Source organism: Seriola dumerili, unplaced genomic scaffold (assembly GCF_002260705.1).
Source record: "Seriola dumerili isolate Sdu_G_001 unplaced genomic scaffold, Sdu_1.0 BDQW01000018.1, whole genome shotgun sequence".
NCBI classification, from domain to species: Eukaryota; Metazoa; Chordata; class Actinopteri; order Carangiformes; family Carangidae; genus Seriola; species Seriola dumerili.
The window spans coordinates 2,812,167-2,829,506 of NW_019174273.1; the positions used below are offsets into that span (position 1 = coordinate 2,812,167).

A 17,340-nucleotide genomic window follows, 5' to 3' on the forward strand; every position below is an offset into this window, starting at 1 on the left:
ATCTAATTAATTATCTCAAAGAAACAGGGTTGATGGAGAGAATTTATTTATTCTATTTTATTTATTTATTTTTGTTCTTTTCTCGCTAGTCTAACGTGCCACACTCCAGAGCGATAGGTGGCGGTAATGCATTTGTAAGCTGGTCGCCAACCGCCAATCAAACCAAAAGAAGAAGAAGAAAAATCGTTTCCGGTGTTAGTGTAGTTGACACTGGTTCCACGCTACCGACACAGGGAGCAGCAACACGATACCACAAGTGAAACAGCTTAATCTAAGTTGAACATAAAATAGATAAAGATGGTGGGAAAGATAAAACATGTCCGCCAGAAGCTTCACCAGGAGGCGGTGAAGCTGGACAGGCCGAGCAGCCCCTCTGCGCCCTCCGGGTCTGTGTTGTCTCCTGTCCCGGTCCTACACAGCGTTACTCCTCCGTGTCTGGAGAACAAGCAGCGGGACAAACAGGTGTGTTTGGAGAAATGTTGAAATTAATGAAGCAAACTGTGAAACTGAGTGGTCTAAATATGTCTGTTTGTTACACCACGTGTCCGTGCGAATGGATACATCAAGTAAACACGGTGATAACAGGATGGATTCCATTATCGGACGTTCAAAGTGAAATAAAAAAAAATAAAAAAACGTTTCTAAACCTTTATCTTTAACCACAACAATTGATCCCTCATTTAAAGGAATTATTGTACGAACATGTTAAATAGTAGACTTGTACTTGTTTATTTAGGTCCTGACAGAGAGCTCCTTCCCCACTGGGATCTTCGCTGGCACGAAAATCACTCCAGAGGCTCTGGTACAAACACTGAAGTGTGAAGAGAGTCCAGATGTACCTGTACCTGTACCTGCCAAGAAAGGTAAGACTTGCTGCTGATCCCCTCACCCACTTAAAGTTTAAGGGTACTTTGTTAATCCTGATGGAAAACTGTGTTATAACAAGTATTATCGTCTCTAAAACAACCCAAGAAATCGACACTGACACACACACACACACACACACACACACACACACACACACACACACACACTGTGTCTGTAACTCCTGCCTCTAAGGGGCTCTCAATCAAAACAATAACAAAAGATGGCATTGGGTGACCACTGCCGGCAGGTTCTCTAGTTTGGATTCCCTCAGTTTCAGTCGGTCAGGAGGTTTTTACCAGCAGCTGAATTATCTACAGAGGTCTCCTCCTCTCCAAAACAAACAGACCAGGGGATTATAACCGGTACAACACAGAATAAAGCAGTTTCATGTTTAAAATTAATGATTGAACGGACACAACGACGTCTTGCGGGTTGAGAGCTGTGCTGTCTAACAGTTGCTTGGCTTTTTTTCTGTGATAATTTAAGATCTAGACATCCGATGACTAAAATCCTTCATACATTTCAAGTACCTAAAACAGAGACTTTCAGAAACGCTGCTGGACCTGTTTTATTTTGAAAACTCTGGGGTTGTGTTGAAGTCTGGATGGGCAGAAACTGAGACCTTTGGAAACGATAACATAGGCTCCCACGTTTGCTCCCTGATTGGGCCTTTCAGCCATGACTACGTTTAATGCTTTTTTTAATGCTACAACTGTCTTTGTTGTTCCTCGTTTGTAGTATTTTCCACAACTACCCAAATGCAAAGTAGACAATCTGGCTCTGGCTCACACATGCCCAGTGCAAACGAATGGTCATGTGGTATGTGTTTTCAGGTGTGTTAGTGTGGATGGAGATTATTTTTAATACAGAGCTAAAGAGGTCGTATTAGTGTGGACTTAGCCTCAGTTTGCTTTTAGCTGAAAAGAATTATATTTCAGTTTCCCTTCCATGTACTGCTACAATCTTTGGGGCAAACCTCACCAAAATCAGGCTTGTATAATGGGATATTTAAAATCTGTGATAATTAGCAACAGAAATGGAGGCTTTAACGATAATTGAATGATGAAGGCCAGTTTTCTGGGAGTTTTCTGCCAATAGTTGTAGCCGTTGGTTTGCTGATATTTTTACTCTTGGAATTCAATAGTATAGTTTTCTTTCTCTGAGATACGAATTGAAATGATTTGAAATGATTGACAATTATAGTACAATATGTATGTTATTGTCAATACCCATGGCTGTGTTTCCCAAACCTTTTTAAACCATACATTATTCGTAGACTGAAGTACTGTTTTCTGGCCACTAGATGGTGCACTAGACTTATAACTGTCCTCCTCATGTGACAGCTGCACCACAGCAGACTAGAGTAAAGGTTTTTGGGGGATTTCTGTCTCACTAATGAAGGCTGCTGGAACATCTCCACCTAGCTTTAAAAGGCTGAGCAGGGACAAAAAAGGATAATAAAATGGATGAATGGTGGTGAATGGAGATGTGTCTGATGAAGGGAGTGATGGAAGCTAAGCACACTGTGCTGAGAACCATGAGACCTCACTAGACAACGGCCCATTTCTATTTATAGAGCAGGCATCGTATAAATTTAGCTCATGCATGAAATCAAGGTTTAGCTGCATCAGTGTTTCCTTGCTTTCAGTGGAAGACACTGAAGCTGCTGCTGTCTCAGTTAAGGGGCAATTTCTTACTGTAATATTTTACTATCATGAGCTGTTGATAATTGAAACAAAAAATAATTTTTTCTAAGTGCATTTTGTTAGTGTTCTTAAAGGATTATACCAATGTTTTTGGATTTTTTGTCAATTTATTTTTTAGCCATTGATTTCTTAGTTATTTTTTATTATTGATTAATCTGATTAAACTGTTCAATTATTTGACTGTTTATTTAGTCTATAAAATATAAGAAAATAGTGCAAAGGGACCAGAAAGAAGGAGAAACATATCTGGTTTTATTGTGTGATGCAGTGTAGAATTATCAAATCCGCCTGCACTTAACAGCTGTACAACAGTGGAACATTACTCTGACAATCAGAGCAGACATGATGTTCACTGTGATGGAGGACCTCACTCAAAGTTTCCAGTCGGTCTAAGTTGATTTCCATGCTGCAGTAAAACAAATTAGCGCTTGAAGGTGAGGAAAATCAAATAAAAACCTGCAGCACTACAGCATGGTTTGAAAAATGGTTAGCAATAATGTTAAGTGTACATGATTCATAACAATAGAGCTTTAAATTATGATATTTTATTTTTTTTCTGTGTTTTATTCTGAAGGGTTGATCCATAATAAGATATATTTGTGGTTTTAAGAACCAAAAACCATCTCAATGTAGTTTTACATGTCTTCTCTCAGGCTTCTCTCTGGAGGCTGTGTGCATTTCTCTGTGGACTGAGCGCTTTGATACTTTCACAGTATTAATATAGAACCTAGACCTGATCTATAATCAAACAACAGATGGAAATTTCAGTTTATACTATGTGGGACCTTTAACATTGAGAAACACTGGTATGGTATATAAAATACACAACAGTTTTCTATATTCTATCTAAAAGTGCAATTTATTTTATAGTTATCATTTTTGGGTGTAACAACACAGCAGTTTGATCTATATATAGATTTTAAAGCCAACCGAGAGCAGGTTATATTGACATAATGTCCATATATTGATATTGTATTGTGGGCTGAAGTGTGTATGCCTGAACTCTTCAGTTCTGATTGGCTGTGTTGCTAATGTGTTGATTTGACCTTGAGGACACATAGGTAGACTGAAGGCTTGTTATTGGCTGGCAGTTGTAAGGCTTCACGCCTGAAACAGAGAAAAGTCATGACATTCACGCCTCATTGGGAAACGACTCATTCATGCATTCATTTGTCAAAGACATGGCACCTGACTGTGATGTGCAATGGGATGGATTTTTCCTGAATTAGTTCGTTAATTGGAGCTGAACTGTCAGAAAATACATCCTGCGCGTGTACTCACAACAAATTAAACATGAAATAGAATTTCTGTATATATATTAATATTATGAATATCACAACAGGTACAAATCATAGTTTTTCAGTATTTTATCCAATTCTGGTTTCATTTTTACAGCTAATTTTTTTATATATGATATACTGTATATCGACTAAACACTATTTGGCCTCTACAAGAACAAAACTTTGTGTTAAAGCTCCATACAATGTAAAGGTAGATGTCCATGTGTTGTTTGATTATAGATCAGGTCTAGGTTCTATATTCATACTGTGAAAGTATCAAAGCCTCAGTCCACAGAGAAATGCACACAGCCTGTATTCAGAAACTGAACTTTAAAACCAGCCGTCAGGTCTTCCTGAACGTTGCGATGTCACAACTATACAGGCTCAGAGCCTCTCTTCTGAGGAGATGTAAAACCACATAGATATAGGTTTTGTCACTGGCTAATTGGATCCATCATCCAAACCTTACAGGATTTGGTTTCTCTGAGTGTTTTACCTGAAATCTGCTATATTTTTATTGGATCACTCAGAAAACAGTTAGTCTTCTGATTGGCTGCATGGACTCATACATACTGTCATTTGAACAACTGTAAACCTACTTAAAGCAGCCACAAAGTAGAAGTTCTCTCCACTCCCTGAGCCTCACCCTTTCCATATCACTCCCTCTTTTGCCATCTATCCATCTTTCCATCTTCTGTTTCCCGCCTCCACCCGTCAGACACGGGCTGTTGAGTCCAGTCCAGAAGGTGAGGAGCAGGATGTGGAGTCTGGGTGGAGGGTTGAATGGGGCTGAGTAGGTAAGGGCTGTTATCCTCCAGCCAGAGGTAATCACAGCTATCCATTTCATCTAACAGCAGGAAGACGATGCTCCCAATGGGAGCAGAGTGGTGGTAAACCCCCCCCACACACACCCTCTCCACACATACCCCCACCCACTCATGGGAGATTACATTTCTCCACCTCTGCCCGCATTTGTAGTCAGCTGCAGCAGATGTCTATCTTTGCTTGTTCTCTTACTGCAAACAGCAGCAGAAACACTTGTGTAGCTTAGCGCTGCAGTGGCAGATAACGGGCTGCCAGGGATCTCTGGAGATAATATGCCTGTCTGAACAGCACCCATTCACACTCCAGCACATGGGATATGTACACAACACATTTCATACATGCTCAGTGGTGGGACTTTAGTGAACTTTAGTTAACATTCCGTTCCTAACAAACAACAAACTTTAGTAGCTCTGATGTTTCCCTGAAGACTGAATTCAGATGATTCCAGCTGCTGCTCCAGCCTCGATGCCTGAAGTTGGACTCAGTGGGATCAATGGGCCAACATTCTGTACTGTACTGCCTCCGCTGGTGCTGCTGCTGGGACAAGACAGAACACATCACACCCTGTTCTGCTCATTGAAATGACGTGGACTATCGGTTGCCTCTGAACTTTGAACTCCACAGAGCTGGAGCTGCTGAAAATCAATGGATAAAAATGAGGCCAGGGACAACAATGCATCATTCACTTTACTTTTCAACATTACTGAATGCCATGTAAACTAAAAGGCACTCAAAACAGATATTTATCTAAAATGTTCCCAGCAATTCTGGGTCTGATTTGATGGTTTTTGACATCAGGAAAACATTGCTTCGGCAAAAATGAGCCTTTCTTTAAGCATAAGTAATTGTGGCATGTGTAAAAGTTTGGGCACCCTTTTAACTTATTAACACTTATTAACTCATTAGGCCTTAATTGACTTGTTAGGACTTGTAAGACAGATACAAGTAAAGATGTTCGGAGTAGCAATATCCAGTTTTTAGCTCTCACACGGAACAACTATGGAGCGATGGCTTCTCAGAAAAAATATTCCAGCTCATGTGGTTTTTGTGGGTTTTTTCTTTTGGAACTAACTCTATCTCCAGTGTGTTTACTTACTTTAACATTTTCTTCTCCGTGTTTCCATTATATCCACTGCAGTCTGTATGTATCTCAAAGTTTCTGCTCAGTTACAGGGAAAGGCTGTCATAAGATTTGCTTATTGTACAGTTTTGATCTTGTTTACATTCATGTCATTTTTATCATTTATTCAAAAAACTCAAACAAAAACAACAGTTTTTTGTGGTTTTTTTTTTGTCTTTATACACCTTAATCTAGCAAATGTTACCCTTGAATAAAATGAAATGAATTGAAATGAGCATATTTTAATTTATTTAGGGTTCATTTTAATCTGCACAGCTAAAACTACAGATTTCTTTCATTCTGAGTGATCGAGATTCAGCTTATTATTCATGTTATTAGTTATTAGGTCATATGTCACTTCAAAGTTAAATGGACTGCACTTGTTTAGAGCTTTTCTAAATAACCACTCGAAGACACTTAACAATGCAGACTGGAGGAGCTGGGTATCGAACCACCGGCCTTCTTAGTGGACGACCAGCAATACTAAAAGTTCATTAATGATATGTAGATACAGATGCAGATGTGCATGTGGGGATTGCCATGACAAAGGATCTGTTGGATCTGCTCAGGGAGTGGGATGAGGGTGGGTGGGGGTGGAGACCTGCTGTAGCTTGCAGCTGAGTCCTTCCCGCTCCACCTTTGATGTATCTTTAACACATTTCTGAATCTGTGTGTGTGTGTGTGTGTGTGTTGTTTTCATAGGCCCAGAAGAGAAAAGACTCAAGTCAAAGAAAGAGAAGATGAAGGAGAGGAGGGAGCGGTGGCTCAACAGTGAGTTTATATCCACACTCAACACTCACACTGACACAAGTTACACATACCCATACATACAAGTCACATTTTCAAGTCAATAACTTTTAAACAAGGAAAGAGGCCTGAATACTTTTTGAATGCACTATATATCAGATGATTGACAGCTAATGGATCAAAACCTAATTCCAGCAGTGAGGTACATTAAAGGTCCATATTTTACACTTTCCCTCTGTTTAATGTGAAGTATTAATACTTTCACAGTATTAATATAGACCCTGACCTGCTGTATAATCAAACAACACATGGACATTTACCTTTAGACTATATGGGACCTTTAACATTTAGAAACACTGGTATGGCCCTTTTAAATATCCACAAGGCCATGCTTTGATACAATGTGGGACCTTTTAATAAAAGAAAATAATGGGTTCCTCTGCCCCATAGAGCTCCATTATTGTCCAAAATTTATAAAAATTTTATTATATCGTTTAAGGTTGTCAGTGTCCAATGTTGTTGTCATTTGAGCATACACTGATTGAATCATGTCTCCTTTTGGAAGCTGTTCTTTTATTTAATTTTTTAAAACTTGCATCAAATTTTAGATATCACCTTTGCTATCCCTCATTTAGCAGCTTCCATATTTTTCTCAGTATTGGAGAAGTTGAGTGTAACAAAAGAACATAGAACGGCCTGCTTTGTGAAGCTGGAGTCTAAACTGTTAGCGTTACAGATAGAATACTTAACTGACCACAGCGAGTCTGAGTTTTGGTCTTTCTGGATGATAATTATAACTCCTCTCCCCAACGCCACCACCATCATCATCATCACTGCCGCCATCATCTCCCATAGTCGCAATCAGGCCAGTAACTGAACCCTCCTGCTGAGCCAATCAATTCCTCAGTAACACAACACGTATCCTCTTCAGGCATATAATTAGGTGCTAATGGCCGGGCGACTTGGTCCTGCTGAAACCCAAGACCGGCTCTAGGGCTGACAGTTTTCAGGAATTAGAAGAAAATTAGAATGAAATATGAGCTTTATTCAGATTGTGGACGCAGGGTTGGGATGGCGGTGTTGGACCAGTGTGGATTCTGAAAGATGTGATTGTAATCGGCTTGCACAGTAGTCAATGTGTTTAGTCCAGCAATCCACAGAAAAAAAAGACACCAGGCACGTTTCCTGTATGTCTCTACACATCCTCTGTGGCATTTACCAAAATCTAAACAAAGCTTGTATGTTCATGACAAGACTTTCACCTTCCAACCACACCTTGGTAGCAAAACAGGCTAGTTTTCTGTTGCTTTCAACCTGAATATGGAAACTACCTAATAAAATGATATGCACACATTTAAACTTAATGCGGGTGTACAAACAAATGAAGAATATATGTAATGTATAGAGATTTATCAATGTTTTCTCACTCTTCTCTTAAACATACTGTATATACTCTTACACATCATTGTTAAAGAGTAGTGGGGCCAGACCTACAATGCGAGTGTCGCTGACAGACTGACTGAGTGATCATAATTGACCATTGGTCAGTTGAATACCACATGCCTGAGTTTCGGAGGTTGCTGCTCAGATTCTACCTTTGCATTGTTGTTCATCACATGTTAAAAGGGTTTGTTCCAGCATGATGCAGAAAGAGCCTGGAGATGTGCCTGATATGAACCGATGGGACATTGGTGTATTATAAAAATGCTTTGCAGCACAGATGTCACTTGAGTTTTGAAATGGCAGGATGGAAGGATGTGCTCCAGGGGTCTGTTCAGTCCAGTGTCCACGGTCCTCATCCTAATGTCCTGTTCCCATTATGCTGACACCCTCACAAACAGGGATGGGAATCGAGAACCGGTTCCAACTGGTTCGGTCCATTGACATCATTTGCCTTTATGCTTAACGATTCCCTTATCGATGCGTTCCACTTAGTTTCGCGTGCCTTGCAAAACAATGACATCATGCTTTCGCGAGAGGCAGTCAGCTTGAACAACAATGAAGGATTCGAGGAAGTGTGGCTTAATTTCAAAACAAACATGAAAGATTTTTCGACACAGCGAGCATTAAATATCGGGTTTTCCATGTATTTGATGCTCTATACCACCGGTCATCGAGTTCTTCCCAGTCTCAGCAGAGCAGTGAAGGTACGTATTAATGATGTGTTGGTCGCAAATGAGCTGTTTTTTTTTTTTTTTGTTGTAAATTAATACAATGTAGACCTCAAGAGTTAGGCAGCACCCCCTCCTTGAGGGATTTACATGTTTATCTTATTCAGCTCACTAGAGTCATTTTGTTTTTTTGTTTATTTTTTGGTATTTTTAGCCTTGTTGGTAATTTTTCTGTTTTTCAGGTGTTCAGTTTCTCACTGAATTGTAATAACTTGGGTGATTTTTCATCTAGCGCCATCATCAAGTCACATTTTCATTTGTCCAAAACTTTGGTTTCAGATATAAATCTAGCTGGATTATACCAGTAGACTGTGTTTGTTACATTGTTGTGTTTATCCTGGTGTAACTTGTCTTCTGTCCGTCTCCTCTCAGAGATCAGCTCCATCAAACAAGCCCAGGAGCGTCAGGCGGCCGAGGCCCGCAGACAGGCCACTCCCGTGGTTGGAGACTTGAGGCCGCTGGCCGACGCCCTGCCAGAGCTATGCCAGCTCATCGGCCCCCCCGCCACCACAGCCCTCGCCACTCGCCGCAAGAGCAGGAAAAACAAAGTGTAAGTGCGAAGGTGACCGCTCGGCAAGCATCAAGTCCTCCAGAACTCTCACGTTTCTTTTGTCCTTCACATCAGTAAATGTGCGTTAGAGTTCAGCACGCGGAGATAGTGACAGCATCAGCAGACTGAGGCATGAGACACACACCGTCAGCTGTGGAACCAACGAATATTTGATGGGAAAGTGCAGTGATGTGACGATAAGGTTGATTTGAGATTGATTTGTAGTGACTAGAGATGATGTTGGTGACATCACTTTCATTAAGGATCCATCAATTTAACAGTCTTACTCCTTTATCCCTTCAGTGTGTAGAGAGACTAATACCTGCCTCTGTAGGTAACTAATGCTACTTCCCACTTCCAGACTACACACTAATTCTAAACCGGTTTCCATGGTGTTTATTTTGTAGCTTTTCACACTGTTTTCCAGTGTGAAAAGCTACAAAATAAACACCATGGAAACCGGTTTAGAATAAACCGGTTTAAATAAAGTTAACTCCAGTCAGAGCACAACACAAGCTGTGTCCCAGTTCAGGCACCGCATCCTTCCTAGGACCCTGTAGCTTTCGTAGACCGCCAAGGCCGAACTAAAATGAGTCAGGCCTATGGCTCAGAGCCTCCTCTCTTCTGATTGGCTCACCGACCTGTTGTTACTAGAGCTCCAGAGAGAAACCTGAGAGAGGACTTTTGGCTTTTAGAACCACAAATATATCTTCTTATGGATCAGTACTTAAAACTAAAACACAGGAAAATAGTAACATTGGACCTTTAACTTTAACATTTGGGTCCTTCAAATTTAACATATGGCACCTTTAACATATGGGATGTTTGACTTTAAAGTGCATTTCTTGTCTACACCTAGAACCTCCGTCACCAATAGAAAAGTCCTGCACTTTTAAATAGAAATATAAATGGTTCTTAAAATCACAAATATAGTGGTTCTTAAAACCACAAATTACGGATTAATACTTCACAATAAAACATATGTAAAAATAAAAAATATGGGACCTTTACATTTTGGATCTCGCCCAGCCTAGTACAGAAAGAGTAAATTGTCCATGTCACTCTGTCCTCCCTCCTTTCAACAGACCTGTGAAGAGGCCTGAGCCAACAGATTTCAGTCAGATGAAACAGTCCCAGAAACGCAAACTCCTGTAAGCAACTTTTTTTCTTCTTTTTTGCTCTATAACCACTCCTGAAACTCCACAGCTCTTAACATTCATATTTTTTTTTGCTATTAATGCAGAGAAACAGAGAGCAGCCGCTTCAGCGATGTGGTAAAGACTCTCTCTGGCAGAGTGAATCCTCTGGCTGATATCGGCGAGCAGCTGAGGAAGAGGATGAGGCAGGAGGAAGAGCAAGGAACCAGCTAACAGCAGCACACTCGAGTGCTTCCACAGACTTTAAAGATCCCTGAATCCCGGTCTACACTTGACTTTGTCAGGGAAACCTGACCCTGGAGGAAGAACCTGACACCTGGTTACTCAGTCTGACTGGATGCTGAGGATACTGACTGGTTCCTGGTGAAGATGCAGAGACAAGTGGCATAAACTGTAGCATTTGTAAATGATGACTTTAACACAGATTCTTTAGGTTGAATTATCATTATCATCTCCTCTGCAGTAATAAATCACAAATCAGTCAAAACTGCAATTTAATGTGTATTTGAATATACAGTGGATTTTATTTTAGCATAAAACTGCAACACAAAGTGTAAAAAGTGAAGGGGTCTGAATGCTCCATGTGCATTTGCAATATCTGCAAATCAAAGCATTTAATAGTCAACACATGAGCCTGGTTTCGATGAGCTCCTCCACAATCATTCCCACTCATCTATTTTCAGTGTCTTCTCATTGTGCCGTATCCAGAATGAGATCAGTGACTCATCAGCAATAACCATAGCAACTCCACTCATCCATGGACACCAATATGTTGTCAGGGCGCCGAGGAGCCATGAAGCTGAATGAAAATATTGTCAAACTGTCATCAATAAGCAGATCAACATTTACGGAGAGCTCTAGGAATCATATGCAGCATATGCTGCACATCATGGACTTGACGTGTGGGTGCTGAGGATGTCAAACTCATCACGGTATCTTAACAGATTTTTTTTTTTTGCATATAATTAAATATGTTTATATAGAAACTCTTTCTGCCACTTGAAAATAAAACCTCATCTACAGTTTTTCCTTCTTTACAAGGGTTTTTTTTCCCTAAAAAATTCAAATTTTGTCATTGTAGGAAGTTTTGAATTATTAATCTCATAGTTAGTATTTAAGTTAGTATCTCGAATCTCATACATTTCTAATAAGTTTCATATTATAATCTATGAGAATCAGAATACAGTTACAAACCAACTAACGAATGTGATTGCAGCTGCAAACCAACTAACCAACCAGATTACAGCTACAGACCAACTAACCAATGAAAATACATCTACAAACCAACTGCTCAATCAGAATACAGAACAAACCAACTAATACACTAATGTTTCCCTCTGAAATATGTAGAGGTGTAGAATTACATTCCACCACTGGAAGAAAAAAAATAATGTTGATGGAGTGCCAATCCTTCAAAATAAAATACAATTTTATTTTATTTTATATGAAGTTTTCAGGTGTGATCTTGTCCTCTGAAAAAAAAAAGTTAGATTCTGCTATGATTAGCTTGGAGGTAAGAAAAACTTAATCAATAGAAGGTTCAGAGCTGCTGAGGCCCATTAGGACTCATTAATAATGGATACTATGGGAGAGCACAGTGTCAAATTAAAAGTAATCAGAGCTCACTGTTAGCAGGCCTTAGTCTATATTGAATATATGGACCAGAGGATCTTCTGTTCTGACTCAGGATCAGCTCTTCTCCCCTCCGGCTCCATCGCATATTTCTCAAACGTGACTCATTCATATCGGCTGTTGACGGCTGGCGAACCCTGAACAAAACAAACAACGCTGTTTTACGCAGCACATCGGTCTGTTGGAGTCGATCCTTTCACTTTGCATTTTCCAGATCACTACCTGCTTTGTGAATCATAGAAAGAAGAAGTGAAATATGAGTTTGTATTTCAATGCTATTCCTGGTGGTAAGAAATCATTCTGTCCTCCTGAGTGGTGTTGGTGATTAACCAGACTTAACTTCGCTTCCTTCAACACACAGCATACAGTAAATTAGTAACTGTGGACAAGCATAAACCTGAGCATTAAAGGGAGAGTCCACCTGAAAAGTGGATTAAAGGTCCCAAATTTATTAGATTTCACAATTTTAGTTTTCATGATTAAGCTATTCTGCAGCAAACCTTTTTGGAGGTTTGTGATTGGTGGTTGAAAAACTAAAACAATTTTACCTGAAAAGAGGAAAAAAAAGAGAAAGTAGTAGACGCTCATTTTGTCTTTCAGTTTTTCCAATTTTACCTCACAGTACTTTGAAATTGCTATTTTGCAATATCTATATTTAGCATTTGTAATTTTGTTTCTGGTTGAAATGATCCAAAATATCTGAATCTTGTCCCAAACATTCCTGCCAACATAGATCAACAAAGACAGATGACTACGAGACATTATACATCGCAAATGTTGCTGACTGAATGCCACATGACTGACTTGGAGACTTGAACTGACACTGCACAAAAATGAATAAATGCAAATAAAAATCCATCAAAATCAATGTAGTTGCTTAATCATTGACATATCCCAGTCTGTGATAATCCCACAATTTTTTGCATTTAATATATGGAGAATAATTCATTTTCTGACAATGGCATTATGTAAACTAACTGGTATTTAAAGGGTTAAAATCCTGAAACTGAATGAATATTTGGTGGTTATGATCAGGACTGATGATGAATAAAAAGATAATTGGAAAAAATATTAACATATAGTATTTTATAACGTATTATTATTAATAACATAATATTTTATAGCAGTTGTTGAGGTGGACATTTTTATACTCTGAGGACCTTAAGGCGATTTATTTAAAAGAGTGCACAGGGGTTAAATACAATAGTATGTTTCTGGTCTCTCTCTCTCTTTCCCTCTTCCCCTCTCTTCCCTTCTTTCTCCTCTCTCCCCCCTTTTCTCTCCTTTTCAGGCCGACCAGTTGAGGCAGAAGGCCGCCCACCCTGAGTCTGCCTCTGTTGGAGGTTTCTTCTTGTTAAAGGGAGTTTCTCCTCTCTGCTGTCTGTTGGGGTTCTCTCCGTGAAGTGCCTTGAGGTAATGTATGTTGTGAGTTGGTGCTACTTAAATAAAATTGAATTGAATAGCTTGTAATTGACATAGAAATATGGATACAATACTCACATTTTCCTGAGGAAGCAGATAAAAACATGGATGGAATATGACATCCAGACACAACAACCACCACAGGTTCTCTGCAGTAAAGCAGACTGTTCTTTACTTCCATCAGCGTGAAGAGCTCATAAAGATTTATGAGGTGGGAAAAAAGCAGTTTTACTCTTCACTTCAGATCCTGTTTTTTTCCATTAATCTTCATACTAATAAATATCACAGATATCACAGAAATATAAAGCTAAAAAGAAGAGTTCAGAGGGCCACAGTGTGTGTTATCAAGGGCCATGAGGAATGTATAGGTCTTATTTGTAGCCTTCTGAAACAAATCAAAGCGCTCAATGTTCCTAAATGATTTTTATGTGGAACATGTGAACTATTAAATCGTAATGAGTTTCCTCGTTGTCCAAATTTATGGTTCCAGAAGAGCGAGGAATGTTAATAAGAGCTAGATCCAGATGTGAAGAGAGATGTGGACCTGTTTTTGGTTCCCAGTTTTCCCAGGGCAACAAAATTACAAAAGAAAATACAGTTCAACAAGTAGTTTCATTCATTCCCTGTTGTTAAAGTGCTGCTTCCTGGGTAATTCAGAGTAAATATAAAAATGTAGGTTTATCCAGAGTAATAAGGTTAAAACCCTGTAGGGAAACAGAGCCATTACTGCCAGAAACACCAAACAAAGACATGATGAAATAAGGAAATTAAAGGTCCCATATTTTACACTGTTTTATTTTGAAATGTTGATCCATAACAAGATATATTTGTGGTTTAAGAACCAAAATCCATCTCAATTGTAGTTTACATCTCCTCTCTCAGGCGTCTCTCTGGAGCTATAGTAACAACAGAGTTGGTGAGCCAATCTGAAGAGAGGAGGCTCTGAGCCTATCTTTTGATTGGCTGACTGTTTTCCAAATGATTGAGTGAAAATATAGCAGATTTCAGGTCAACACACAAGGTTGGATGTGGGTCCAAAGGGGCTTGGGCAGTTTCTGAATTTCTTTGTGGACTCAGCGCTTTGATACTTTCACAGTATTAATATAGAACCTAGACCTTCTTATAATCAAAGAAGACATGGACATCTACCTTTATAGAATTATGGGACAATAGGTTTGGGGGGGGGGGGGGCAATGTGTGATTAAAATTATTATTTATCATTACAGAAATTATTTAAAACATTCACACAGTATATATTTTTTCTTTTGATACTATATTTCCTATTTATTTCTTTAAGTATTTATTTCTTACCAGGTGTGTCCAATCAGTAAAACTGCTGGTGCTAACGCGCCAATGTGCTCTTCTCTGCGCCCACCTCTTTCCTCCTGTCCAATAGGAAAAGGCAGATTTTGGATCAGCCAGGAAAGACTTGCCTGGTTAATATTACCCAGTGATTCCCCTCAGAGCTTCAGCCCACCACTACTGTATCCTCCCCGGGCAGACAGTGCACTGAGCGCAGTGGAGTCCGGACGCGGCAGCATCACCTGCATTACACCGGCCGGCTGGCTTCAGTAGAGACTGCCCGTTGAAAGCACCTTCACACCGTAAGTACCCATTCACGGGTCGCTCTCATCATTTTTGTTCATTTTTTTTGCTTGAGTTCACAAATTTATAGCGACTCTCATCCTCCGTACAGAACTCCATTCTAAAATCGGTTAATTAAACAGATCTTCGTTTAACGTTCAATGCACGCGACTCGTGAATCTCAATGCAGGGCGTTTTAAACAAATAAAGCACACTGATAAAAACGGCATATGTATAAGGTAAAAAGCAGTGGTATTTTTTTCAAATTACAACTTTATTAACAGTCTGGTGCGACTTACCACAGCACAGCCTGTCGTATTTGGCGAAAGAAAACTGGGGATACAACAGGCGAAACAGTGGTGTTATTGGTCCAGCTGCTGAAGTGTGTTAGCTTATCTTCATGCCGAATTGAATGGTCAGTCAAAATTAGTAAATACAATTACGATAAATACAGATTTATTTACCGATATACAAGCTTTTATTAAATTGGTAGATTTTTCTTTGAAGTTCCGCGACTTTTTCTTTCTGCTTTCAGAGGGGAAGCGCAACGAGCACGCCTCCTGAAATATCATTTGAAGGAAACGTGTGTGTGATTGTATGTTTGCAGACTACTATCACTAAAAAGGATACCATGATAATCCACCATGAAAACATATATCAGAATCACAGTAAACTCTATGTAAACCCCAAAATACAAATCTCTCAAAATTCAATCTCTTATCAGCAGATGTACAGACACAGGTTTAGCCATAGATTACCAAGACCTAGCAAAACGCTCAATTATTACGTTTAGGAAAAAAAAGGTTTGTGTTACTTAAATAAAAGAAAAAAATATAAAAAAGTTGAGGAGAAAACCTGTATTTAATGACAATAGTAGTAGGAAAGAGACTTTCTTAACAAGCAGGAGGCATCAAGCTTTTAGAAGATAGGCAGCAATTTAATCAGATAAAAATAAAACCATAATCTATTTTAATTTAAACCATCCTCCACCCCCTCATAGGAGGGCAACTGTATTTATATCTAATTATCTATTCTTACTTGGACTAGCATACTCAAAATAGCTACCTGTCTTAATGTATTAATGTATTTTCCATTTAAAAGGGACAATACAATCTAATTGGCAATGTCCAATACGGTTTTTATATGGCCAGACCAACCAATCAAATACAAATAAACTTTAATTATTTGAATGTGGCATATTTATGACTGGTCAAATCGACAGGGCAAAGATAAAATACTTCTTTTTTTTTTGAATTTTTGGAAGAAGCAGGAGGATTTCATCTTGGCATTTCCTGCGTGTGTGTGTGTGTGTGTGAGAGAGAGAGAGAGAGAGAGAGAGTCCACATCTTCCAACACATGTTTTGCACAGTGTAACATTTAAAAAGCATTCTAATTTATATTATAAAATATGCATGTGTTTTTCTTTATTTACCCCTTTTTAATTTGCACTCTATACGGTGCTGCTGCTCCTAATGTGGTGTGGTGGCCTAATCTTAATGGACATTGTGTTAAAATCAGTATTACGCCACAGGCATAGTTGAAATGACTTTGAAATGAATCATTTAGTGCAGAGAGACTGATGTTTGAACTGAAGAATATTGACTTTAGAGCTGGGAGATTCATTTCCTATATTTTCTGGGTCTAATTTATTTTACAAATGACTAGAATCATCTGTGTCTGCACAGCTCCTGTTTTTTAGTATGAAAAAAGGTTGGTAAAGTTGTACACTCATGACTCATATCTTTAAGAATGGGTATGTTAAATATGAATTTTCTTGGAAACATACATAAATTATGCATTAAAAGACGATTGTATTATGAAGACAGATCATCCTGTGTTATTCCCCTGTGAGGAAAACTGCCTCTGGGCGCAACAGAACGCCTATTTGGCAAATTCATTTGTGCTGCGATTACTTCTGGCCTCTGCATGGCTCGGCTCAACTTTGCTGCAAGGCTTTTCTTTTTCTTTTTTTTTTTCGCTCGTCTTCCACTTAGCCTACATGCACAAAAATAGAAGTAAAAAAAGACAGATTACAGAATGCATGTTCACTTCCATGCATGGGTATTGGAAGTTGGTTGGACGTGACTCAGTCAGTGGGCATCTTCAGAGAAACTGGACTCATTATGTTTCATTGTATATCAGTCCTGAGAGTTGCCTGAAATGTTTGGATAGTGCTGCTGTGAAAGTGAGTTTCAGAACCAGAACCAAAACAATCTTTCAATGGATACAGTCAGAAAATACAGTCTACAATTGGCAAACTGACTCTCATAAAGTCGTCT

At 39.1% G+C, this 17,340-nt stretch overlaps 2 protein-coding genes across 3 annotated transcripts in view; both read left to right on the plus strand.

The window, feature by feature from the left end:
- Positions 1–209: 209 nt before the first annotated feature.
- fam207a (family with sequence similarity 207 member A) lies at positions 210–11,666 on the plus strand. The gene is made up of 6 exons (XM_022760858.1): positions 210–462; positions 737–863; positions 6,501–6,569; positions 9,089–9,266; positions 10,352–10,417; positions 10,510–11,666. The coding sequence occupies exons 1-6, from the start codon at positions 298–300 to the stop codon at positions 10,634–10,636; spliced, it is 732 nt and encodes a 243-aa protein (XP_022616579.1). The 5' UTR covers positions 210–297; the 3' UTR covers positions 10,637–11,666.
- Positions 11,667–14,976: 3,310 nt separating this feature from the next.
- Positions 14,977–17,340, plus strand: part of LOC111232582 (double-stranded RNA-specific editase 1-like) — a 38,146-nt gene continuing 35,782 nt past the window's right edge. For both annotated transcript variants that reach the window (XM_022760169.1, XM_022760182.1), the window contains exon 1: positions 14,977–15,081. The gene's annotated coding sequence lies outside the window, so the exon portion shown is untranslated. The remainder of the gene's footprint in view (positions 15,082–17,340) is intronic.